The sequence below is a fragment of the Agelaius tricolor genome, unplaced genomic scaffold (genome assembly GCF_023055355.1).
Source record: "Agelaius tricolor isolate 1412-34295 unplaced genomic scaffold, bAgeTri1.0.p SCAF_78, whole genome shotgun sequence".
Classification (NCBI taxonomy): Eukaryota; Metazoa; Chordata; class Aves; order Passeriformes; family Icteridae; genus Agelaius; species Agelaius tricolor.
In genome coordinates this window covers 365,021-389,835 of record NW_027269338.1, presented here as the reverse complement: position 1 = coordinate 389,835, position 24,815 = coordinate 365,021, and the positions used below count along the sequence as shown (strand labels likewise).

The 24,815-nt window shown below is 69.1% G+C and overlaps 1 protein-coding gene across 1 annotated transcript in view; it reads right to left on the bottom strand.

Annotated features, from left to right (window-relative positions):
* Positions 1-24,815, bottom strand: part of PLEC (plectin) — a 93,649-nt gene extending 68,834 nt beyond the window's left edge. The window contains 14 exon segments of the mRNA XM_071418161.1: positions 396-711; positions 2,326-2,480; positions 2,562-2,655; positions 3,207-3,334; positions 3,738-3,833; positions 4,781-4,900; positions 4,985-5,091; positions 5,407-5,522; positions 6,892-7,058; positions 7,202-7,294; positions 7,386-7,463; positions 9,096-9,185; positions 10,486-10,547; positions 24,305-24,815. Of these exon segments, the coding sequence (XP_071274262.1) occupies positions 396-711; positions 2,326-2,480; positions 2,562-2,655; positions 3,207-3,334; positions 3,738-3,833; positions 4,781-4,900; positions 4,985-5,091; positions 5,407-5,522; positions 6,892-7,058; positions 7,202-7,294; positions 7,386-7,463; positions 9,096-9,185; positions 10,486-10,547; positions 24,305-24,800 (2,118 nt within the window). The 5' untranslated portion in view covers positions 24,801-24,815.

Genomic DNA, 24,815 nt, shown 5'->3' with positions numbered 1-24,815 from the left:
CCCCAGCATTCTGCAGGGTCTCACCCTGTCACCCCCAGAATCAGGGTGTCCCCAGCACCCAGGGGTCTCACCCTGCCACCCCCAGGACCCAGGGGTCTCACCCTGTCACCCCCAGCACCAGGAGGTCCCCAGCACCCAGGGGTCTCACCCTGCCACCCCCAGCACCCAGGGGTCTCACCCTGTCACCCCCAGCACCAGGAGGTCCCCAGCATTCTGCAGGGTCTCATCCTGTCACCTCCAGCACCAGGAGGTCCCCAGCACCAGGGGTCTCACCCTGTCACCCCCAGAATCAGGGTGTCCCCAGCACCCAGGGGTCTCACCCTGCCACCCCCAGCACCCAGGGGTCTCACCCTGTCACCGCCAGCCCCAGGAGGTCCCCAGCACCAGGGTCTCACCTCATCTGCCCGTGCCCGCTCCACCTTGGCCCGGAACTCCTCGATGGCACGGTGCAGCCCGCGGTGGGCGCCCAGGTGCGTCTCCACGGTGGGCAGGTCGGCGCCCCACTCGGCCGTGGCCACTCGCCGCTGGTTCTCCTCCACCCAGGCCAGCAGCTCCTGCAGGTAGCGCAGGGGAGCCTCGTCGGGCTCCGGCCGCCGCTGCTGCGCCGATGTCACCGCCACGGATGTCACCGCTGTCACCGGCGCACCCGACTTGAGGCGCAGGTTGTACTCGGTGCGGATGGACACCAGGCGCTCGTGCAGGCGGTACACGCTGCGGGGAGGGAGGGGTTGGTGGGGCACGGGGGCCGTGGGGGGCTCTGGGAGCAGGGGGAGATTGGGGGTGCACAGGGCCTGTGAGGGGGTACAGAGAACATGGGGAGTTTGGGGGCATGGGGAGCCTTGGGGTGCACGGGGGTTGTAAGGGGGTGCAGCAAACATGGGGAGTTTGGGGTGCACAGGGGTTGTAAGGGGGTGCAGCAAACATGGGGAGTTTGGGGACACGGGAGGGTTTGGGGACATGAGGAGCCTTGCGGTGCACAGGGGTTGTAAGGGGGTGCAGTGAACACGGGGAATTTGGGGTGCACAGGGGTTGTAAGGGGTTGCAGTGAACATGGGGAGTTTGGGGACACAAGAGACTTTTGGGCCATGGTGAGCTTTGGGGTGCACAGGGGTTGCAGGGGGTTCCAGCAAACATGGGGAGTTTGGGGACACGGGAGGCTTTGGGGGCATGAGCAGCTTTGGGGTGTACAGGGATTTTAAGGGGATACAGAGAACATGGGCAGTTTGGGGATATGAGAGGGTTTAAGGGCAGGAGGAGCTTTGAGGTGCACAGGGGTTGCAAGGGGGTGCTGTGAACATGAAGAGTTTGGGGACACGGGAGGGTTTGGGGACATGAGGAGCCTTGGGGTGCACGGGGGTTGCAGAGGGGTACAGGGAACATGAAGAGTTTGGGGATATGAGAGGGTTTGGGTTGCACTGGGGTTGCAGGGGGGTGCAGCAAACATGGGGAGTCTGGAGATATGAGAGAATTTGGGGGCATGAGGAGCCTTGGGGTGCACGGGGGTTGCAAGGGGTACAACAAACATGGGAAGTTTGGGGACATGAGAGGGTCTGGGGTGCACAGGGGTTGTAAGGGGGTGCAGCAAACGAGGAGTTTGGGGACATGAGAGGTTATGGGGGCATGGGGAGATTTGGGGTGCACAGAGGTTGTAAGGGGGTGCAGCAAAGATGGGGAGCTTGGGGATATGAGAGGGTTTGGGGACATGAGAGGCTTTGGGGTGCACAGGGGTTGTAGGGGGGTACTGGGAACATGGGGAGTCTGGGGACACGAGAGGCTTTGGGGGCATGGGGAGCTTTGGGGTGCACAGAGGTTGTAAGGGGGTACAGAGAACATGAGGAGCTTGGGGACATGAGAGGCTTTGGGGTGCACAGGGGTTGCAAGGGGGTACAAGGGGGTGCAGCAACCATGGGGAGTTTGGGGGCATGAGGAGCCTTGGGGTACACAGGGGTTGTAAAAGGGTACAGCAACCATGGGGAGTTTGGGGACACGAGTGGGTTTGGGGGCATGGGGAGCTTTGGGGTGCACAGGGGTCACAGGGGGCTTTTTGGGGGTGCAGGGGCCACAGAGAGTAAGGGGGGTTTTGAGGGGTACAGGGATCACGGGGGACATGCAGGGCATGGGGGTCACACGAGGCTTCTCAGGGTTTTGGGGGACATGGGGGTGGCTGGGGGTGCAGGGAGCATGGGGCACATGGGGGGAATGGGCAGCATGGAGGACACAGGGGACATGGGGGACACAGCAGACACAAAGGGCTTTGGGGGGCAGGAAGGACACGGAGGACGTGGAGGGCTCCGGGGACTCAGGGCCGTGGGGACGAGCCCGTACCGACGGTACATCTGCTCGCCCTGCGGGTGCCGCCCGTCCTTGAGGGTCTGCACGTCGTTGAAGAGCAGCCGGATCATGGCATCCGCCTTGTCCAGGTCCCTCTCCACCTCTGCCGCCTTCTGCGGTGCCTTCCCGGCCGCCAGCAGCCGCACGTCCTGCGGGGCAGGGACGGTGAGGCCACCGCGGGGAGGGGCATGGCCGGGGCGGTCCCCCCGCCCCGGGGCCGCCGCACTCACCGCCTGCAGCAGAGCATCCGCCTGGTTCAGCTGCTCCTCACAGAGCCCCGACTCCATCTGCAGCTTGGTGACCACGCGCTGCAGCCGCTCCAGCCTGCGGGGACACGGGGGGACACAGAGGGACCCGGTCAGCACGGATCCTGCCCAGGGGCAGCTGTCCTGGCCGTGCACGGTGTGGGTCCTGTCCCGTGCTGCATCCTGCTATCCTGCTCCCCAGCCCGTTCCCAATCCCCCCATATCCCCATCTTCCTTTTCCCACCCCACTTCCAACCTCAACCCCATCCCCCTCATCCCCATCTTTCCTTTTCCCATCCCCATCTTCCTTTTCCCATCCCTATTCCCACCCCACTTCCAACCTCAGTCCCAATCCCCCTCATCCCATCTCATTTCAATCCCCATCCCATTCCCAGTCCCCGCCCCGCTCCCATCCCCGCTGTCCCCGCTGCTGCCGAGCCGTGCCGTGCCGAGGCGCGCTCCAGGCCGGCCGCAGAGGTTTCCCAGCAGGAGCGGTGACTCACGGCCCTGTGGTTCCCCCTCGGGGGGGCCGGGACACCCCACCCCGGCCCAGCCCCGCGGTTTGGCAGCGGCAGGGGGGTGTGGATGCCAGCGCGGCCCTGCCCGGCCCCCCGGCCCCCCCGAACTCGCCTCTCGAACTCAGCCCGCAGCAGCTTCTCCCGCTCCAGCACGGCGACGTGCAGCCGCCCCCACTCCTTCTCCACGTCCAGGGGGTGGTACCCGGGGGGCACCTTCAGCTGGCCCGACTGCACCGCGCCCTGCACAGCCCGAATGTCACACACGGCCCGAAGGGGCGCGCCGGGCACTGCCGGGGGACCCCCGGAACCCTGGGACTGTCATCCCCTTGGGACCCTCCCCGCATCCCCGAGACCACTCACACCCCGGAACCCTGGGACTGTCATCCCCTTGGGACCCACCCCGCATCCCCGAGACCACTCACACCCCGGGACTGTCATCCCCTTGGGACCCACAGCCCCTGGGACCATCACCCCCTTGGGACCCACCCCACACCCCAAGACCCCTGACACCCTGGGACCCCCACCCCTCAGGACCCGGGATCCCCAGGGTGTCCCCCTCAGGCCCCCCACCCCTTGGGACCCCGAGCACCCATGACCGCCGCCCCACAGCCCCTCCAAGCCCCGCCGCCACCCTTGGCGGTACCTCCAGCGCCTGGAAGATGGCTTTGGAGCGGTTCTTGTCGGCCTCCCGAGCCGGCAGCTCCGTCTCCTTGAACTTGAGGAACTGGCGCCAGAGGATCTGCCGGGGGGTGGGGGGCACAGCTGAGCGGGGACCCCCAGCCCGAGCTGCTGCCCCCTCCCCAAGCACCCGCCCTGCCCAGCCTGCAATTTTCCATGTGTGCAGAGCCGGGGGAAGGAAGTGGCCGTGCTGGGCTTTGCCAGCGGTGACTCACGGCACAGCCAGGCAGGGTGAGTCACAGGCTCCCCCCTCATGGGGCACCCGGCTCTGTCAGGGCTCTCATCCCCAAACCCCGCAGACCCCCAGACTGGCACCAGAGGGGGCTCCGTGCCACAGCCACGCCCAGGTCTCGTGGTGACTCATGGCATGGCACAGCTGGCCCTGTGCTGCCATGGGAGCTGCCACACTGGGCATGAGCCACCCAAGGGGGGCTGCTGGTCAGCTGGCACCCCTCAGTGGGCATGAGCCACCCAAGGGGGGCTGCTGGCACCCCTCGCTGGGCATGAGCCACCCACGGTGGGGCCACAGTAGGATTCTGCCACACACTGCCCCTGCTACCAGTGGCTCCCGGGATCAGCAGCACCATCCCTGTCCCTGTCCCCGTGCCCATGCCAGGCCAGCAGCACCGTCCCTGTGCCCATCCCTGTGCCCATGCCAGGCCAGCAGCACCGTCCCTGTCCCTGTCCCTGTGCCCATGCCAGGCCAGCAGCACCGTCCCTGTGCCCATGCCAGGCCAGCAGCACCGTCCCTGTCCCTGTCCCTGTGCCCATGCCAGGCCAGCAGCACCGTCCTTGTCCCCGTGCCCATGCCAGGCCAGCAGCACCGTCCCTGTCCCCATCCCTGTGCCCATGCCAGGCCAGCAGCACCGTCCCTGTCCCTGTGCCCGTCCCAGGCCAGCAGCACCGTCCCTGTCCCTGTGCCCATGCCAGGCCAGCAGCACCGTCCCTGTCCCTGTCCCTGTGCCCATCCCAGGCCAGCAGCACCGCTCCTGTCCCCGCTGGCCTCACCTCGATCTCCTCATAGCTGGCAGGGAGGCGCCGCTCCTCGAAGAGCGCCGAGTGCTGCCGGCTCCACTGCAGCAGCCCCGTCACCACCTCGTAGTACTCCTGCCAGCGCAGCTGCAGCTCCTGCCAGGGGGACACGTGTGGGGCTGGGTGTGGCACGGCAGGGGGGGCAGCAAGCAGAGGTGACCCCTGGCGCCCCAAACTCACGTTGGCCTTGACGCCGTCCTGCACCTCGGGCACGCGCGGCATGGCGTCGTACAGCGAGGACACGTAGGTGATGATGGACTTCTCATCGGGCTGCGCCACGTCCACGTCTGCGGCAGGGAGGGAGGGAGGGAGGGGGTCAGGTGGGGGAGAGGGAAGGGGCTCTGACACCCCAGAGTGTGGATCCCCTTGGGACCCACCCCATATCCCCCAAGACCCCTGACACCCCGGGATCCACAGCCCCTGGGTCCATCATCCCCTTGGTACCCACCCCATGTCCCCCAAGACCCCTGACATCCCGGGACCCCTGGCACACTGGGACCATCATCCCCTTGGGACCCACCCAGAGCCCCCCAGCCCTTCAGGATCATCATCCCCTTAGGACCCACCCCCTGTCCCCCAAGACCCCTCAACCCAGCCCGTACCTTCAGGGTCCAGCAGCCGCGTCACGCCCAGGTCCCGCTCAGCCACGGTGAAGGCCTGGTCCAGGTTCTCCAGGTTGCTCTGGCGGTACACCCGGCTCATGTCGATCAGCATTGGCCTGTGGGTGGGGGTCAGCAGGGGTCACTGGGGCTGTGGGGACCCCAGAATCCCAAGGAGGGCAGGTTCCCCCTTTCCTGGGGCTGCCTCATCTGCCTGAACTCCTGCCCGACCACCCCACACCCCACACCAGAGGCAGCAGTGGCAGGGGAGACCCCCAGAGCCAGCACAGGGACAGGAGGGGCTGGGGATACACACAGCCCCCAGTGGGAACCACAACACAGTCACAGCCCCCAGCTCCTGTGAACTGGGCACCCCAATCCCATGTGGGGCTGGCACCCCATCCCATGTGGGGCTGGCACCCCTGTCCCTTGTGGGGCTGGCACCCCAGTCCCATGTGGGGCTGGCACCCCATCCCATGTGGGGCTGGCACCCCTGTCCCTTGTGGGGCTGGCACCCCAGTCCCATGTGGGGCTGGCACCCCTGTCCTTTGTGGGGCTGGAACCCCTGTCCCCTCTGATGCTGACACCCCAATCTCATGTGGGGCTGACACCCCAGTCCCATGTGGGGCTGACACCCCAGTCCCATGTGGGGCTGGCACCCCTGTCCTTTGTGGGGCTGGAACCCCTGTCCCCTCTGGTGCTGACACCCCAATCTCATGTGGGGCTGACACCCCAGTCCCCTCTGGTGCTGACACTCCCATCCCATGTGGGGCTGGCACCCCAGTCCCATGTGGGGCTGACACCCCAATCCCATGTGGGGCTGACACCCCAGTCCCATGTGGGGCTGGCACCTTGGGCACCCCTTGGGGCTCCATGGTGGGGCCAAGCTCAGTGTGGCAGTGCCATGGCACAGAGCACGGCACAGCTGGCACATGGCACAGCTGGCACACGGCACAGCTGGCACACGGCACAGTGCAGGTGCCTACCCCCATCTGGCACAGGCCTGCACATTTTTGCTCTCCCCAAAGGCACGCAGAGGTCCCAGCAGGACCCGTGGGGACGTGCCTGCCACCGCCCCGGCACGCCAGCAGCGGGCACGGCACTGCCAGCACGGCCGATGGGCTGGGACTCGTCAGAGCACGTGCTCACATTGGCCCAAACAGGATCAGCACAGCTCACCATGAGCGCAGGACCAGCACAGCTGCCCCATGAGCACAGGATCAGCACAGCTGCCCCATGAGCACAGGATCAGCACGGCTGCCCCACGAGCACAGGATTGACAGAGCCACTCCATGAGCACAGGATCAGCACGGCTGCCCCATGAGCGCAGGATTGACAGAGCTGCCCCATGAGCACAGGATCAGCTGCCCCATGAGCACAGGATCAGCACGGCTGCCCCATAAGCAGCTGTCATGGGTGTTCATGAGCACACGCCTGCCCATGGTGTGGATCTCACACATGGATCACAGGCACCACCACGGCGCCCACCTGTGCCGGTGGATGATGGCATTGAAGAGGCGCCCGTCCCTCCAGCTGGTGGTGAAGTTGTCGCAGCGCAGGCCCTGGTAATCCTCCACCATCCGCTGGGACCACAGCAGCAGCTTCTCCTTGGCCGTCATGTCCTCCGACTGCCCGGTCACCTGGATGTCTGAGATCTGCCAGGACACAGTGGTTACTCTGGAAACTGGCACGGTGACACTCGCTGCATGGCCGCTGCCAGTGACACCACTCCTGCCCCCAGCCCCACAGATCCTGGCCCCTCGGTCCCCCTGCCCCGTCCCCACCCCGCCGGGCTCACCTGGAAGTGGAGGATGATGGTCCAGATGAGCCCCAGCGTCAGTTTGGGGTTGCCGTCGGCGATGTCATCGTTGCGGATGTTCACCAGCTTCACCTGCAGCACGGGGCACACACGGCTCAGGGATGGGACGGGCCCGGCACAGCCCCGGGGGTTATGGGCATCCCGGGGTCCCTCCCCATCTCACCTGCCGGTGCTTCAGGTAGTTGAGGGCAATCTGGACATTCTGCAGCTTGTGGAAGCGCATCCGGCCCTTCTCCCGGGGCTGGGGGAGAGGGAGAGGAGAGCGGTGAGTGAGGCCATGCTGGACACAGCCCTGCTGTGTCCTGCCACCGCGGCCCCCCCTGTGACACCACGGCACGATGCCACCAACCCCGTCCTGCCACCGCGGCCGCCCCCAGCCCGGCGCCACCCGGCCCCTCCCAGCAGTGCCGCACATGCCGATGGCTCCCACCCGTGGCACCGCCCTCGCACTTTGCCCCTGCAGGGGTGGGGACGCTCCCCGCGCTCCCCCCGCGGCACCGGCTGCTCCCACGCCCCGCCCGGCGGCTCCGGCGCCATCAGAGCCGTCCCGGGGGGAGCCGAGGGCCCCGGTGGCACAGCAGGCACTGCCCGGGCAGGACTGGCCTCAGCGCCAGGGCAGCACAGCCCTGACGGGGCCCATGCTGCACCCATGGCCACCGTGGTGCCTCGCCATGCAGCTCCCCAGCACGCTCCAGTGTCCCCCCAGCAGGACCAGGAGCTGCCAAGCCGGGTGAGGCCCCCAAACTTGGGGGTCCCGAGGTCCAGGGTCCCCTGGGTGCTGCCCCACACGTTCCTGCCCCACGGCAATGCCAACATTCCACCAGCTGAGCCCAGCTTTGGCTGCCAGGACAGCTGGGGACTCCATGAACCCCCTGGTGCCACTCAGCCACGGAGCAGGGTCACTCCTGTCCCACAGAAAGGGGACACCTTGGACCCCACTCAGCCACAGAGCAGGGTCACTCCTGTCCCACAGAAAGGGGCCACCATGGACCCCACTCAGCCACAGAGCAGGGTCACTCCTGTCCCACAGAAAGGGGACACCATGGACCCCACTCAGCCACAGAGCAGGGTCACTCCTGTCCCACAGAAAGGGGACACCATGGACCCACAGCTCCTCGGGGACAGGGCCAGCCCTAGGGTGAGACCTCAGGAGTTGGGGGCCATGTGCCACCCCCTTGCCAGCCACCCCACAGAGCCAGCAGCACATCCAGCTGCGGCGCCAGGAGCAAGTCCAGCTCCAGCAGGGTGGGATGGCTCCCAAGGATGCTGCTGGTGGAAGATGAACTTTTCCCTCCTGCTGCCGCCACTGAGTTCTGGCCCAGGGAAACCCACCCCCACAGCCCTGGGCATGGGGGGCACCAGGACGGGCAGAGCATGCAGCAGAGCCCTGGGGCAGCACCGGGACAGGCATGGCACAGGGCGCTGGCATGCAGACCGTCCTGGGACATGCTGGGCACCGCCGTCACAGCTCCGCGCCGTGCGGGGCCGCGCCGAGCGCTGACCGACGGCTGAACCACTCACCAACCGCAAGGTCCGCAGGACGTCGCGCTCCCGGGGCTGCCCCGGCCGAGCCGAGCCGAGCCGAGCGGAGAGGAGCAGAGAGAGGAAGGAGGAGGAGGAGGCAAAGGCGGCGGTGGGCCGGGGGCCGGCGCCAGGAAGCAGAGAGGGCACCAAAGCAAAGAGAGGTTAGAGGCGGGGGGCGCGGGCGCTCCAGGGGCACCGGGACGGACGGACCGACGGCCAAGCAGGAAGAGAGGGAACAGAGGCAGGCAGCGAGGGGGAGGACGAGGATGAGGAGGAGGAGGAGGACGGCCGGCGGAGGGGTGCCAGCACGAGGTGGGGACAGCGCAGGGCAGGGCAGAGTGGCACCTACCAGGGTGTCACCCGACAGCACCTCCAGCAGCGAGATGAGGTTGTGCCCGTCCCGCAGGTCCTCGTACAGGTCGTTGACATGGCGCTGCGCCTGTGGGGACAGCCACGGTGTCAGGGGGGCTGGGGACAGCTGAACACCCCTCACCCCTGCCAGTGGGGCTGGGGGCAACTGAGCACCCCCCCTAACCCTGCCAGTGGGGCTGGGGACAACTGAGCACCCCCTAACACTGCCAGTGGGGACAGCTGAACACCCCCCCTAACCCTGCCAGTGGGGCTGGGGACAACTGAACGACCCCCCTAACCCTGCCAGGGGCAGCTGAGCACCCCTCACCCCTGCCAGTGGGGTTGGGGACAACTGAACACCCCCTACCCCAGCCAAGGGCAGCTGAACACCCCCCCTAACCCTGCCAGGGGGCTGGGGACAACTGAGCACCCCCTACCTCTCCCAGTGGGGCTGGGGGCAGCTGAACACCCCCTACCCCTGCCAGTGGGGCTGGGGGCAGCTGAACACCCCCCCTAACCCTGCCAGGGGCAGCTGAGCATCCCCTACCCCTGCCAGTGGGGCTGGGGGCAGCTGAACACCCCCTACCCCTGCAAGGGGCAGCTGAGCACCCCCCCCACCCAGCCAACACCCCGGTGGGTGCCCAGTGACCCCCCCAGTGCAGCGGGTGCTCACACACACAGCCCCAAGTGCAGCTGGTGCCCCCAGTGCCATGATCCCCAAAAACACACACACAGCAGCTCCCCCTGTGCCAGGATGGATCTGGCACCACTCTGGCACCACTCTGGCATGCAGAGACCCACCGTGAAGGGGTCAGCCCCACTGCCTACCACAGTGGCAGCCCCAGGGTGTGCAAAGAGGAAGAGCGCAGTGGGACAGACAGAAAAAGAGAGGAAGGACCTACCTCTGGTCGCCAGTGCTGCACAGGGCAGAGAGAAGAGAGCAGTTAGGAGAGAGCTGAGAGGGGACCCAGCACGGGCAGAGCGTGGTGGCACCACCATGGCACTGCAGGGTCAGGGGCGTGTGGAGACGCACTGGGGGGCTGGGCCATGTCCCAGGGCGTGCCAGGCGCCAAGGGGGGCTCTGCCTGGGGCAGAGAATGGGGACTGGAGGCATGGGACAGGACTGAGGGCGGCAGAGCACAGGACACATCCCCAGGTGCCAAGGGCACCGCTCCCTCCTGGCATACGAGGAGGGCAGCAGGGGGGCAGATCCCACCTGGAGGGCAGCTGAGAGCCCTTGGCCAGAGGTGTGGCACAGGAGCACCGGCACCAGGGACCCTCCACGGCCACGTCCTCGGCCGTGGCAGCACCCGGGGCTGTGGCTGGGGGTGATTTGGGGCAGGGGACGGCTGGGGCAGCGGTGCCCGCTGGACTGGCGGTGCCCATACCTTGATAAGGTGCTTGTTGACCCATTTGGTGAAGGTTTTCTTCTGGACACGATCTCGCTCATCTGCAAGAGAGGAGAGGCACGGGTGAGCCAGTGGCAGCGGGGTCTTGGCACGGCCAAAACCAGGCCCCGGCGGTGGCACCGCAGGGCACGGCTGGCGCAGGAAGCGATGAGCCAACCGCTCTGGGGAAGCACGGTGAGTCACGGGGGTGTGGGGAGAGGAAACAGCTAACGGGGACCGGCCCCGGCGTGCCAGCACCGCGCCAGCACCCACCAGCACCTCAACACCAACACTGCGATTAGATCAGTTGGCCAGAGCGCGGTGCTAATAACGCCAAGGGTGCAGGTTCAACCCCGGCACGGGCAAATTAACACTTGGGCTTGGTGATCCTTGTGGGACTCCTTTCAACTCGGGATGTTCTGTGTCCCCGTGACTGCAGGGAGCAGGAGGTGCCCACCCAACCCCGAGCCCTCTGCACGGCTGTGAGGAGCCCCAGCCCTGCCCTGGGCTCGGTGGGCACTGGCTGAGCGGTTTGGGCACGGCACGGACACGAGGCCATGGGGGGCTTGTCCTGGCACAGCTGCAGCCCCACAGGCAGGGCCCTGGTGGGACAGGCACGGGATTGAGATGAGCCCACGCAGCGTCTGCACTGCCAGAGCCTGGGACACCCCAGGACATCCCCACACCCCCAGGACACCCTTCTCTGTGGGCACGGGGCCAAGCAGGGCTGTGGTGAGTCACGGCGCTCCCTGCCCGCTGCCCTGTCATTAGGGGATGGCATGGGAATGCTGACGCACGGGATGGGAACCCGGGATGGCACAGGACCCACCCCGCAGCACCCAGCTAACCCCCAGCACCCGCTACCCCCCAGCACCCCATATCCCACTGCCAGCGCCCCATATCCCACTGCCAGCACACTACTAACCCCCAGCACCCCATACCCCACTGCCAGCACCCCGCTAACTCCCAGCACCCCATACTCCACTGCCAACATCCCATACCCCACTGCCAGCGCCCCATACCCCACTGGCAGCGCCCGCTCTCCTGTCCCCTGCGTCCCCAGTGTCACCACCAGTGCCACACCCAGCCCGATGCCCCCGAGGGGGTCCGGAGGGCACAAGTGACCCCCCCATTCACACGGGGCGATGCCACCGGTGCCTCGGCAGCCGCGCCGCCCCCCTGCCCTCGCCGTGGCGAGCCGGGCGCTGCGTGCCGGGTCTTGCCCCGCTGCAGCGTGCCGGGATCTGCCCACGCGGCACCCAGCGCCCCGCAGCCGGCGCTCCCCGCCGCCGGAGCACCCCGGGACGCTGCACAGCCCCAAGGGCCCCGCGGGCGCTCCGCGGCACGGCCAGGGCGTGCCGGGCCAGGAGCGGCCACGGTGCGAGAGGGAGGAAGGAAGGGAGGAAGGAAGGAAACGTGGGGCGCAGTGCGCGCCGAGCGGGGGGCAGCGACACCATCCCCCGGCACCCGCAGCGCTGGCACCCAAGGGGTCCCCGGAGCGGCGCCCACCCCCCGGCGGCGGCACCAGGAGAGCCCGGGGCGGCCGGGCCAGGGCGGCCGGGTAGGGCGTGGCAGGAAGCGAACGAGGGCACCGGGGATGGAGCTGGGCGGCGGCCGGGGGGTCTGCAGCGCTCTGCCCCACAGCCCGGCCCGCAGACACCGCCCCAGCGCGGGGCTCTGTGAGCCACAGCCCGCCCCGGCATGGGGGACACCGCTCGGGTGCGGGGCTCTGCCCCAGGGACACCGCTCCGGTGCGGGGCTCTGCCCCACAGCCCGGCCCGCAGACACCGCCCCGGCATGGGGGTCTGCCCCACAGCCCGGCCGGAGATATCCCTCAGCGTGGGGCTCTGCCCCACAGCCCGCCCTGGGTACAGCAACCTGGGGACACCGCTCCAGTGTGGGGGACGCCGCCCCGGTGTGGGGTGGCCCCACGGCCTGCCTGGGGGCCCACAGCCCCGCGGACACGGGCCCAGCCTGGGGGTGTCCCCGGGGACCCCGGCCCGGTGTGGGGCTCTGCCCCAGGGACCCCGGCCCGGTGTGGGGCTCTGTCCCAGGGACCCCGGCCCGGTGTGGGGCTCTGTCCCAGGGACCCCGGCCCGGTGTGGGGCTCTGCCCCGGGGGCACCGCCCCGGGTGGGGATGCGATGGTGGGCGGCCCCCCCAGGCCCCCCCGGGCTCGGTACCTTTGCGGCCCTCGGCCGCCCGCAGCACGGCCAGGTACAGGTTGTCCTCGGAGCCCGTTCGGGCCGGAGCCTCCTCCGAGCTGCGGCGCGGGCGGGACATTCTGAGCCCCGACACAGCTGAGCCCCGACTCTGCTGCTCTGCCCTCCCGCTCCGCCGCCGGTCCCGCCGCGAGTGGGGCGGCCCGGGGAGGAGACGGGGCTCTCTCCCCCCGCCCCACGCCCCGACCCTGCCCACAGGAAACTCCTGAGCTTTAACCCTTCCCTCGCTGCGCCTGCAGGCGGGATGGGACCCACGGAGCAGCCACGGGGACGCTCCACGGGGAACCGGCACCCCCAGCCCCACACACGGGGCCCGAGACCCCCGCATCTGCACGTGCGGGGAGTGGGACACTCGTTCCTGAGGACCGGGGTGCTCAGAAACCCCTCACCCCTCACCCAGGGCGGCCAGAGCCCCTGCCCCACACCTCGGGGCCTTGGGACCCTGGGGAGGAGCACAAGTCTGTGGGGGTGGGACCCACAGCCTGGGGCTGTTGGAGCCCCAGTCACCGCACCCCAGCACCACCAGGTTTCCAAGCTGTGGACACTCAGGTCCCCCAGGTTTCCAGGTCAAGACCCTCCTTGCCCCTCACAGGGGGTCCCCAGAACCCCTCTGGCCCCATGGTCAGGAGCTCCCCAACACCCCCGGCCCCAGATGGGACCTTCAGTCCCTGTGGGGGTTTTGGCACCACCCGGTGCCACAGCCCAGGGACCACCCCAGGACCCCCAGCACACGCCCTGGGGCTGTAGGACCCCTGCTCCCCCCACCTGGGGCTCAAGCCCCTGGGTTCACCAGCCCCAGTCCCAGGTCCCACATTTGAGGGGCTCAGATCCCTGGGGCCCCTCTTGAGGGGTTCAGGGTCACATCCCCCTGGGCTGGAGGATCCCCAGGATGGGAGACTGAGCCCCACAGCCTCCCCCGGGTGCCCCCATGCACACACCAGCCCCAGCAGCAGCTCCCCTCCCAGCAGCACCCCAGGAGAGCACCCCACACCCTGCCCCGTGCCCCACAGCACCCACTGGGGCGGGGGCACTGGCAGCAGGGTAGGAATCCCCCTCCCCAGGGATTCATCACCCAACGCCCTCCCCCAGTGGGTGGCAACGTCAGCTGAGGGGACCACGGGGTGAATTCAGGGCTTGTGCCCCACCGGGTGCTGCATCCCCTGCCCGGGGACCCCCACCCCAGGGTGGCTGAGGATCCCCAGCCCTTGGGGTGACACCGAGCTGCCAGTCCTGCCCGGGGCAGCACCCGTGTCACCAACGTCACCAACGCCACCCACGTCATCCACGGCAGGGGTGGTGGCAGCTGCTGGGGAAAGTTCAGCCATGGGTGCCCTGGGCGCTGCCAGCCTGGCATAGCCAACACCCCAATAGCCATGTCTGCACCCCAACACACACGTCAGGGCCCTAAAGCCCATTTCCTGCACCCCAACGCCCGTGTCTGCACCCCAACAGCCGTGTTTGCATCCCAGTATCCATGTCTGCGCCCCAACACTCATGTCTGCGCCCCAATACCCATGTCTGAACCCCAATATCAATGTCTGCACCCCAACGCCCGTGTCTGCATCCCAGTATCCATGTCTGCGCCCCAATACCCATGTCTGAACCCCAATATCCATGTCTGTGCCCCAACACCCATGTCTGCACCCCAATATCCACATGTCTGAACCCCAACGCCCGTGTCTGTATCCCAGTATCCATGTCTGCGCCCCCAATATCCATGTCTGAACCCCAATATCAATGTCTGCACCCCAACACCCATGTCTGCAGCCCAATATCCATGTCTGCGCCCCCAATATCCATGTCTGCACCCCAATATCCATGTCTACAACCCAACATCCATGTCTGCACCCCAATACCGATGTCTGTACCCCAACACCCATGTCTGCAGCCCAACATCCATGTCTGAACCCCAACACCCATATCTGCACCCCAATATCCATGTCTGCACCCCAACATCCATGTCTGAACCCAAACACCCATATCTGCACCTCAATATCCGTGTCCGCACCCCGGTACCCATGTCTGCACCCCAACACCCATGTCTGCACCCCAACACCCACGTCTGCACCCCAACACTCATGACTGCACCCCAGTACCCATGTCTGCACCCCAACACCCACGTCTGCACCCCAACACCCATGTCTGCACCCCAGTACCCATGTCTGCACCCCAATATCCATGTCTGCACCCCGGTACCCATGTCTGCACCCCAATATCCGTGTCTGCGCCTCAATATCCATGTCTGCACCCCAGTACCCATGTCTGCACCCCAATATCCATGTCTGCACCCCGGTACCCATGTCTGCACCCCAATATCCGTGTCTGCGCCTCAATATCCATGTCTGCACCCCAACACCCATGTCTGCACCCCAATATCCATGTCTGCACCCCGGTACCCATGTCTGCACCCCAACACTCATGTCTGCACCCCAATATCCGTGTCTGCACCCCAACACTCATGTCTGCACCCCAACACTCATGTCTGCACCCCAATATCCATGTCTGCACCCCGGTACCCATGTCTGCACCCCAATATCCATGTCTGCACCCCGGTACCCATGTCTGCACCCCAACACCCATGTCTGCACCCCAATATCCGTGTCTGCACCCCCGTTCTGCAGCGGCGGGCGCTGCCCGTCCCCGGTGCGGAGTCCAAAGGACGCGGGGCCGCGGCCTCGTCCTGCCTGCCGTGACTCACGGTCCAACCGCGCACCGGCGGCGCCCCGGGAGCCCCGCCGGCCGCCGCCCACCCGTGACACCGAGCCCGACACCCACCCGTGACACGCCGTGGGTGCGGGGGCCCGTCAGGGAGCGGCCGGGCCGATGCCCGCTGGGACGGAGCCAGCGCGGCCGCCGCGGAATGCGGGCGGCACCGGCCCGGCCCCGGCCCCGGCACGCACATTTTTCCGCCGAGAGCGCATCTGGCACGGGCACATCTGGCACAGGCACATCTGGCACAGGCACATCTGGCGCCCGGAGCGCGGTGGGAGCCCTGCTGACGCACGTCGGGGGAGGCAGGGACACCCCGGAGCCGCGGCTACCGCGACACGGCCGAAGGTGCCACCGGGGCAGAGAGGGAGGGACGCGGCGGTGACACCGCCAGGGCGGTCACAAGGGTGGCACCGCTGCGCTCCGGCACCGCGCTCACACCGGCCGAGCCTCGGCACCGGGGCCGGAGGGTTCTGAGCCGGGACCAAGAGCTTGGGATCGTGTCGGAACCCAGGAAATTCCTCTGGCTGCCCTGGAGGACTCGGAACCCTGAGGGAGGGATCGGAGACCTTCAGGGCAGCCAGGGGAATTTCCTGGGTTGCGGCAGGATCGCTGCGAGGTGAGGGGCGGAGCGGCAACGCCAGAACCGGCACCCCCAGCACCGGCACCCCCATCACCGGCACCCCCAGCACGGCACCCCCAGCACGGCACCCCCAGCACCGGCACCCCCGGCACCGGCACCCCCAGAACCGGCATCCCCAGCACGGCACCCCCAGCACGGCACCCCCGGCACCGGCACCCCCAGAACCGACATCCCCAGAAACGGCATCCCCAGCACGGCACCCCCAGCACCGGCACCCCCAGAACGGGCATCCCCAGAACCGGCACCCCCGGCTCCCGCAGGTACCGGCCGGAGGACGCGGCGGCGTCAGAGCGGGCTCTTTGAAGACCTGCCGGGGCGGCTCCTGGCACCTTCCCCGGCGGCTCCCGGGGCAGGCGGCGCCCGGCTCCCGGCCCTGGCAGCTCCCGGCTCCGGCGGCTCCCGGGCCAGCCGGGCCGGCCGGGCGGGAGCGCCTCAGTCTCGCCCGCGGCTGCCGACGCCACCGGGCCGGCCCGGCTCCCTCCCACGGCGTCTCCCACCCTCGGGGCTCCGGGGGAGCCCCCGGGAGCCGCCGAGCCGCCCCCACCTCGGCACCACACCGGGCACCCGCACCCCGAGGCACAGAACGGGCGCTGCCACCACCGGGGCCGCACCAGCGCCTGGTGACACCCGGGTGACACCGCCACGGACCAGGCCAGGACAAGGCGGCGGCAGAGCACCGGGGCTGGGGGAGAGCTCGAGCCCCATGCCAGGGAGTGCCAGGAGGTGCCAGGGTCTGAGGGCATCAGCAGCGAGCGGGGATTGGCACCGGGAGGGGGTCAGTGCCAGGGGGTCCCCATAGTGACACACACAGGGGGACCTGGGGCACCTGGCACGGCAGGATGGGCACACGGGGCACTGGGGGCAGCGGCTCCCCAAGGTGTGGGAGCACGGCAGGGTGGGAACGGGGAGATGAGCTGGGACAGACACACGGCCTGCACAGACACACAGTGTGCACACAGGGACACACAGACAGATAGACAGACACACGGCCTGCACACAGGGACACACAGACAGACACACGGCCTGCACACAGGGACACACAGACAGACACACAGACACACAGCATGCACACACAGATACACAGACAGACAGACACACGGCCTGCACACAGGGACACACAGACAGACAGACACACACACACACAGACACACGGCCTGCACACACGGACACACAGACAGACACACAGACACACAGCATGCACAAACGGACACACACACACAGACAGACAGAAACACGACCTGCACACAGGGACACACGAACAGACACACACGGACACACAGACACACGGCATGCACCCACAGACACACAAACAGATAAACGGACACATGGACTCACAGAATACATTTGTGTGCCACTCTGTGTGACATATCTGTGCACACACACACCAGGACACCCGTGTGCACAAACACACACAGAGCACATCTGTGTGCCACTGCGTGTGACACATTTGTACATACACACACACACCAGGACACCCGTGTGCATACACACACACACACAGAGAATACATCTGTGTCCGACTGTGTGTGACACATTCATACACACACATACACACACTACATCTGTGTGCCACTGCATGTGACACATTTGTACACACACACATGCAGCAAGACACCTGTTCACACACACACACACACACACACACACACACACACACATGTGCACGCTGAGACACACCTGCACTGGCCCCCACAGGTGTGCACATGCTCTCACACACGTGTGCACAGGCACAGACATGTGTGCACGCACACAGACATGTACACACACACACACAGAGCCACACAGAGCCACACACAAACATACACAAACACATACAAACACACACAAACACACATAAACACACATAAACACTCACAAACACTCACAAACACGCACAAACACACACAAACACACATAAACACACATAAACACGCATAAACACGCACAAACACGCATAAACACGCACAAACACACACAAACACGCACAAACACGCACAAACACACACAAACACGCATAAACACTCACAAACACTCACAAACACGCACAAACACACACAAACACTCACAAACACTCACAAACACACACAAACACGCACAAACACACACAAACACGCACACACATTTACACAACCACCCTTTCCCGGCGGAGCCCGCCCCAAACGCAGCGCAGCCCAGCCTGGCCTCAGGGCGGGGTCACAGAGGGGGCGTCGCTCGGGGGGGGGATCCGCGCACACCCCGCCCTTCCCGGTGTCCCCCGCCCTCCCGCCGTTCCCGGGTCCCCCCCGTCCGCCGCTCCCGCGCCCCCGTTCCCGCGAGCCCCCCGCGCTCCCCCCCCGCCCCGGGACGCGCCCCCGCTGCCCCGCGCCCTCCGGCCCCGCTCCCCTCGGTCACCGGTGCAGCAGAGCCGGGCGCTCAGGTACCGCCGCCGCTCGGGCCCGGAGCCGCCGCTCAGCCAGTCCCCACCGGGACCCCACATGGCCGCGCCGCTCCGCCGGACGGGCGCGGACGGGACCCACCATGCACCGACCGACGGACGGACGGACCCACGGCCGGGACCGACCAGCGGCACCGGGCGGACGGGACGGGAGAGGGGGGGGAAACGGGCGGGACCCGCCCCTCTCCGCCCCGCCCTCCCCTCGGCGGCCCCGGCTGCGCCACCGCCCGTGGCACCCGGGGGAACCGGAGAGATCCGGGGGGAACACCCCGTCCCTGCAGCCCGGGGCAAACTCCATCCCACAGCCCGTGTTGTGATGCCCGGACGGGACGGCCCCTCCCGCACTCAGGACCCCCGTGCTGGGACCCGGCGCCCCGCACACACAGCCGGAGCCCCCAGGACCAGCCGGTACCGCGGTCACGGGGCACCCCGACACCTCCAGCCCCCGCGGCCCGGCCCCTCCACACACACAGAGCCCCCCCCGGGGGTGGGGGCAGCCTGTGCCCCCCAGCACAAACCGCTTCCTCCAGCACCCATTCCTCCCATTCCTCCCGGCTTCCTCTCCCCACGGGGGTCCCTGTGCCAAGGGCAGCCCTCAGCGCCTTTTCCGGGGGGTGTTTTCCCCACCGACCCCCCCCAAGCTGCCGAGACCCCCTGTGCCCCCGCCCGCGGTCGGACGAGCCCGGCAGCACCGCAGGGCCGGACCCGTTTGTGCTGGGAAGGGGTTTACGGCGGGGACGGGGGTCCTGGGGGATGCCACGGCATCCCGATGCCCCCCAACCCCCCGGCCCGCAGGTCACCTTCTCCAGGCCCGCAGCAGCAGCAGCAGCAGAGCGAGAAGCCCATGGCGCCCCCCGGCCCGCTCGGCGTCCGGCCGCGTCTGGTGGGAGTGCAGCGGAATCCGCGCCCGGAGCGCGGCCAGAGCGCGGCCAGTGACTCACACAGCCCACGGCCTCCGCCAGCCCGGCTCCTCCTGCTCCTGGGCAGCGGAGCCCAGCCCCGGCCGCTCTGCTGGGACCCCCCGGGCCCGCAGGGCTGTGGGCAGAGCGCAGCGGGCAGCTGGCACACAGCTGGAGGGGCTGCAACCACCAGGCATGGCATGGCACGGCATGGCATGGCATGGCATGGCACGGCACGGCATGGAATGGCACGGCATGGCACGGCACGGCATGGCATGGCATGGCACGGCACGGCACGGCATGGCATGGCATGGCATGGCATGGCATGGCATGGCATGGCATGGCATGGCATGGCATGGAATGGCACGGCACGGCATGGCACGGCACGGCATGGCACGGCACGGCATGGCATGGCACGGCATGGCACAGGACCCCCGGTCAGGGAGGCGCTGGAGTGGTTTGATCAGCTGCAGCCCGTGCCAGCACTCGGGGCACTGAGGGGGCTGGGGGAGCACGGGGGCCTCGGGGGGCTTGGGGGGGGCCTAACGTTAAAAGCCAACATGGCCCAAGCAGGCCAGGACGAAGCAGGCCAGCAGCAAGGCCCGGGAGCGGGGGCTGGGCACGGCACGGCACGGCACGGCATGGCACGGTGCCGAGGCACGGCTCAGCCCCACGGCAGCGGCAGCGTCGCATCTGTGCTGCGGAGATAAGGAGCCGGGGGGGCCGAGGAGGGGCGATAGCAGCCTGCAAACGGCGAACACCGCCTGGAACGGGACACGTGTCCCGTGGGATGCGCCCGCCACGCCCGCCACGCTTCCCGCACGCTGCCAGGGCCCCGCCACGCTTCCCACGGCTCCGGGACGCTTCCCACGGCCGCACCGCGGAGGACGTGGGACAGCGGCGGGAAGAGATTCCCCATGGCCGCCGGAGGCAGCGCCGGGGGGCGGAGGCCGTGCCGGGGGTGCCGGTGGTTGCCAGCCGCGGCCCCTCGAGGCCGGTGAGTCACTGCTGCGGCCAGAAGCAACATCCAACAACGCTCCCGGCCTGGCACAGCCGGAGCCGCCAGCGCGGTGGAAAAGCTGAGTGGAGCGGAAAGGGGGACACGGGGGGGGTTCCCAAACCTCTGGGGCCCCCACCCGCCCGCTGCCGCCACGTCTCTGGCAGCCTTGGAAACCGGAGCGGAGCCAAACAAACAGCGGCATCCTGCTGCCGAAACCAGCCGGCGCCGCCGCCAGGCTGCCAAGCTCTGCCGCGCCTGCCCGAGCTTCCTCAGCCCTCTGCCCTGCAGCGCTCTGCCTCGCAGCCCCGCGGGCACGGCCATGGGGACCCGGACGGGAGTTCCGGCTGAGCTTTTCGGTTCCCCGAAAACACCTGCCTTGGCACTGTGCCACCACCAGTGACGCCGAGAGCAGCTGGTACAGTCTCTCGTGGGCACCGGGCAGCTCCTTCGTGGGCACCGGGAAGCCCCTTGTTGGCACCGGGAAGCCCCTCGTTGGTACCTACAAACCCACCGTGGGCACCGGGCAGCCCCTTGCTGGCACCGGGAAGCCCCTCGTTGGTACCGACAAACCCACCCTGGGCACCGGGAAGCCCCCCGCGGGTAGCCCCTTTATGGGCACCGGGCAGCCCCTTTGTGGGCACCGGGCACCCCCTTGTTGGCACCGACAAACCCACCCTGGGCACCGGGAAGCCCCCCGCGGGTAGCCCCTTCGTGGGCACAAAGTAGCCTCTTCATGGGCACCGGGCAGCCCCTTTATGGGCACCGGGAGCCCCCTGTGGGCACTGGCACCCCCTTGTTGGCACCGGGAAGTCCCTTTGTGGGCACTGGGAAGCCCCTTGTTGGCACCGGGAACCCCCTTTTTGGGCACCGGGCAGCCCCGTACGGGCACCGGGAACCCCCTTTGTGGGCACCGGGAACCCCCTTTGTGGGCACCGGGCAGCGCCCCTTCCCCTCCAGAAGGGTTTCATGAACAGCTCTAACCCAAACCCCCTGCCCCGGCAGGGGTACCCCGGGCACCACCGGGGGCACCCCCCGAGCCCCGGGGGGCGGCAGAGCGTAGCCCTCAGCACCGCCCAGCGCAGCCGATGCTGCCGGAGCCCCCCGGGCGCTCCCAGCTCCCAGTGATGGGCCCCGGCAGGTGCGACCTTGGGGGTGTCCTTCGGGCTGGAGCCGCGCCAGGGACAGCGGCCCAGCCCCGGTGTCCCCCCCGGCGGGGGCTCCGGGCCGCCCAAGGTGCCCTGCCCGCCTTATCTGGCACCGGCACCGGCAGCGGCAGCGGCCGCCGCGGCTCGCACCGGCCACGGGCTCGGCGCGTTCCCAGCGCGGCGGCCGCGGGAGCGGAGCCATCCCGGAGCGGCGGCGGCCGCGTGACGGTGCCCGGTGCCACACGCAGACCGACGGAAGCCGCGGCCAACGCCCTGGAAAGTGCCGGGGGGGCGGGAGGGCCGGGGCCGCCGGCAGAGCCCCGGCAGCTCGGACGCAGGTGGCTGAGGGGGTGCGTGGAGGTCTCACGGGACTCCCAGACACCGGCACCCTCTCGGCCCTTCCCGGCCCCCTCTGTCACCAGATCTCTGTCCCCAAAAGCATTTGGCACCTCCACGCCTCGGGATGGGGATGCTGCGGGAGGGTTTGGGCGGCCAGCCCAGCGCCGGGAAGCTCCTGGCGGGACCCCCACTCGAGAAAGGGCCAGAGTGGACAGGGGTGGGCACGGGCCGGCGGCACCGGGGGGGCACACTCTGTCCGTGCTGAGTCACCCCTGGGTACCATCACCCCCCCGGCCTGGGTACCACTCCCACCGGGATGCTGCCCCACGGCGGGTGACGCCCCCCAGAAGCCAGGGCAGCACGTCGCTCCCCTTGTCCCCCACCCCACGGTGGGTGGGTCCCCCCCAGGCCCCCGCAGGACCCCCCACCCACTCGGGACCCGGCGCGGTGCAGGTGTCGAGCGGCTCCCCCCGAGCCCGGGCCGGGTGGGCGGGGCGAGGGGCCGAGCCGAGCGCGGCGCGGGGGGGCCGAGCGGAGCCCAACTCACCGGTGCCCCCCGGCTCGTCCCGCTGCCGCCGCCAGTACCAGACCAGGGCGAGGGATGCCGCGTGCCCCGCCGCCACCAGCGATGGGAACAGGGACCCGGTGTCCTCCATGAGGGGCACGGCGCGGGCTCGGCACCGGCCGGGCTCGGCGGGTCAGGGACGAACCAGCGCCCGCCCCCACGGGGCAGCGCCCTCTCCGCCTTAACCCCTCCCGAACCGCGCCGTGGAGACGCCTCCTGCCCGCCGCACCGGCAGGGCCCCCCCGTTCCGCGTCTTCACCCCCCCCCCCCCCCAGTGTCCCCTTCATCCCGGCTTTTTATATCCCGGGACAAGGCGCCCCGGCGGCGCCAGCCCCCCCCCGTTCCCGTCCTTTCCGCAGCCCCACCGGTCTCACCCACCCGGTACGACCTTCATGGGCAGGCAGGGAGCGGGCAGGTGCGGGCAGGGTGCGGACAGGTGCGGAGCGTGAGCGAGGGCGCAGCGCGGCTCCGCCGGTGGCGGCGGGGGCTGGGGGGGGGCGGGCAGGGAGCGGGTGTCGATATAAATAACCGGGGCCCGTCACCGAGCCCGAGTTAGAACATGACACGGGCGGGGGCGGGACGGGGCGACCGCGGCGGCGCCCCAGGACCCCCGGACCCCCCGGCAGCGGGGCGGGTGGTGACCGTCACCTCGGGGGTCGCCGTGACATCGAGACTAAGGAGCCCCGGCACGGCCCCGCCGCTGAGGGAGGCCGCGCCCCCGAGAAGGGGGGAAAATGGGGCCGAGGGGGGTCCCGGGACCCCCTCCGCCCCGCGGGGACCCCGCAATCCCCGCCGCCGGCGCGACCCCGTCCCCGCAAGCCGGGACTCCAGGCCGGGTTTTCCGGCAGCGGCTCCCGGGGCGGAGGGAAAGCGCGGAGCCGGATCCACTGGCGGCGGGACTGGACGGGACGGGCGCGGCGCCGCGATCGCGTCCCACGCAAGGGTCGGGGGACACCGCAGCCCCCGAGCCCAGCGCGAGATGCGACCCCCGGGAAGAGCTCCGGGGAACCCCTCCCGTCCCCACGGGACGTGGGTGCCGCCCGCGCAGGACCCGCACCCACGGGGCAGCAGCGCCGCGGGCCCGGCCCCCCCGCCGGCCGGTGACTCACGGCGCTGGCAGGGACCGGGCTCGGCGCCTCCAGGCTGGAAACTTGGACCGGAGGCGGCTGCCCACGGCCACGGGCTGACTCACAGCCCGGGGGGATCGGGGGGGGCCCTCACCGCCGCCTCGGAGCGACACCGCAGCTGCCCCGCCCGGGGGGGAGGGACACCGGACGCCCCGCACCCCCGCCGGGTCCAGCTGCCGCCGATCGTGTGTCGGGATCGCGTGTCGCCGGGGAGGCGGGGTTGGGGACCCCCCCTGCCGCAGCGGCAGCCCCCTCCCCAGCAGCGCTGCCCGCCCCAGCTGCCGCCGTCTGTCCGACCCACCCCAGGCCCCGCGGGGACCTCGGGGCGCAAAATCCCCACGGAATGTCCCAGCCCCTGCCACGGGCCCCCTGAAGCGCTGCTCCCCACGGCACGGACACCCCACGGCACAGCCCCCCCCCAATGCCACCCCTGCAGCACCCGGGGTCCTGCCACCCCACTGGCCCCTATGGACCCCGGGAAGCCACCTCACTGCACCCCAGCCCCCCATGATCCCCCAGGGACCGCTCCTGCCCAGAGCATCCCCGTGGGGCCAGGGGCACACGGCGAGGAGCCCCCAGCGCCCTCCTCCCTCCTCAGACAGCGCAGGAGCCTGCAGGTACCCCCACCCCATCCTCGGCTCGGAACTGGGGGGGTTTAGGGGACCTTAAGGATTTGTCCTTGTCCCAGACCCCCCCCGGCAGCAGCGGGGCTCGAGTGCCCCCCACCCACGAGAGCTCCCCGGGGCGCCGGTCGGTACCTGCGGCCGGGCCGGGCTGGGGGGGCGGCCGGCACACCCCCTGCCCCACGGTGGCGGCGACGGCTTCCACGTGCCCCTCGGCCTCGTCCTTCCTGCGGTAGAGGCGGTCACCGGCGGCGGGACGCGCCCGCTGGGTGCCAGCGCCGGCCGGGGCAGCGGCGCGCCGGGGCTCGGGCCGGGGGGCGGCGGGGCGGGGGACGCGCTGCAGGGAGCGCGGCACCACGTCCGGCGGCAGCCGCAGGTACTGGCGCAGGTGGGCCACGCCGGCGTCCGTCAGGTACCAGTAGAGGTGTCGCCAGGCCGCCGTCTGTCGCACGAGGCCGCGGGAGCGCAGCGAGGCCATGGCGCGCCGCACCTCCACGTTGGCCACGCCGGGCAGCTGCGGGTGGGTGCGCCGGGGGCAGCCGTCCCGCTCCCCGACCAGGACACCCTCGCGAAACAGCAGCTCCAGGATGGAGCGGAGCCGCTCCAGCGGCATCAGCATCCCCGCCACCATGGCTGGGCAGCACGG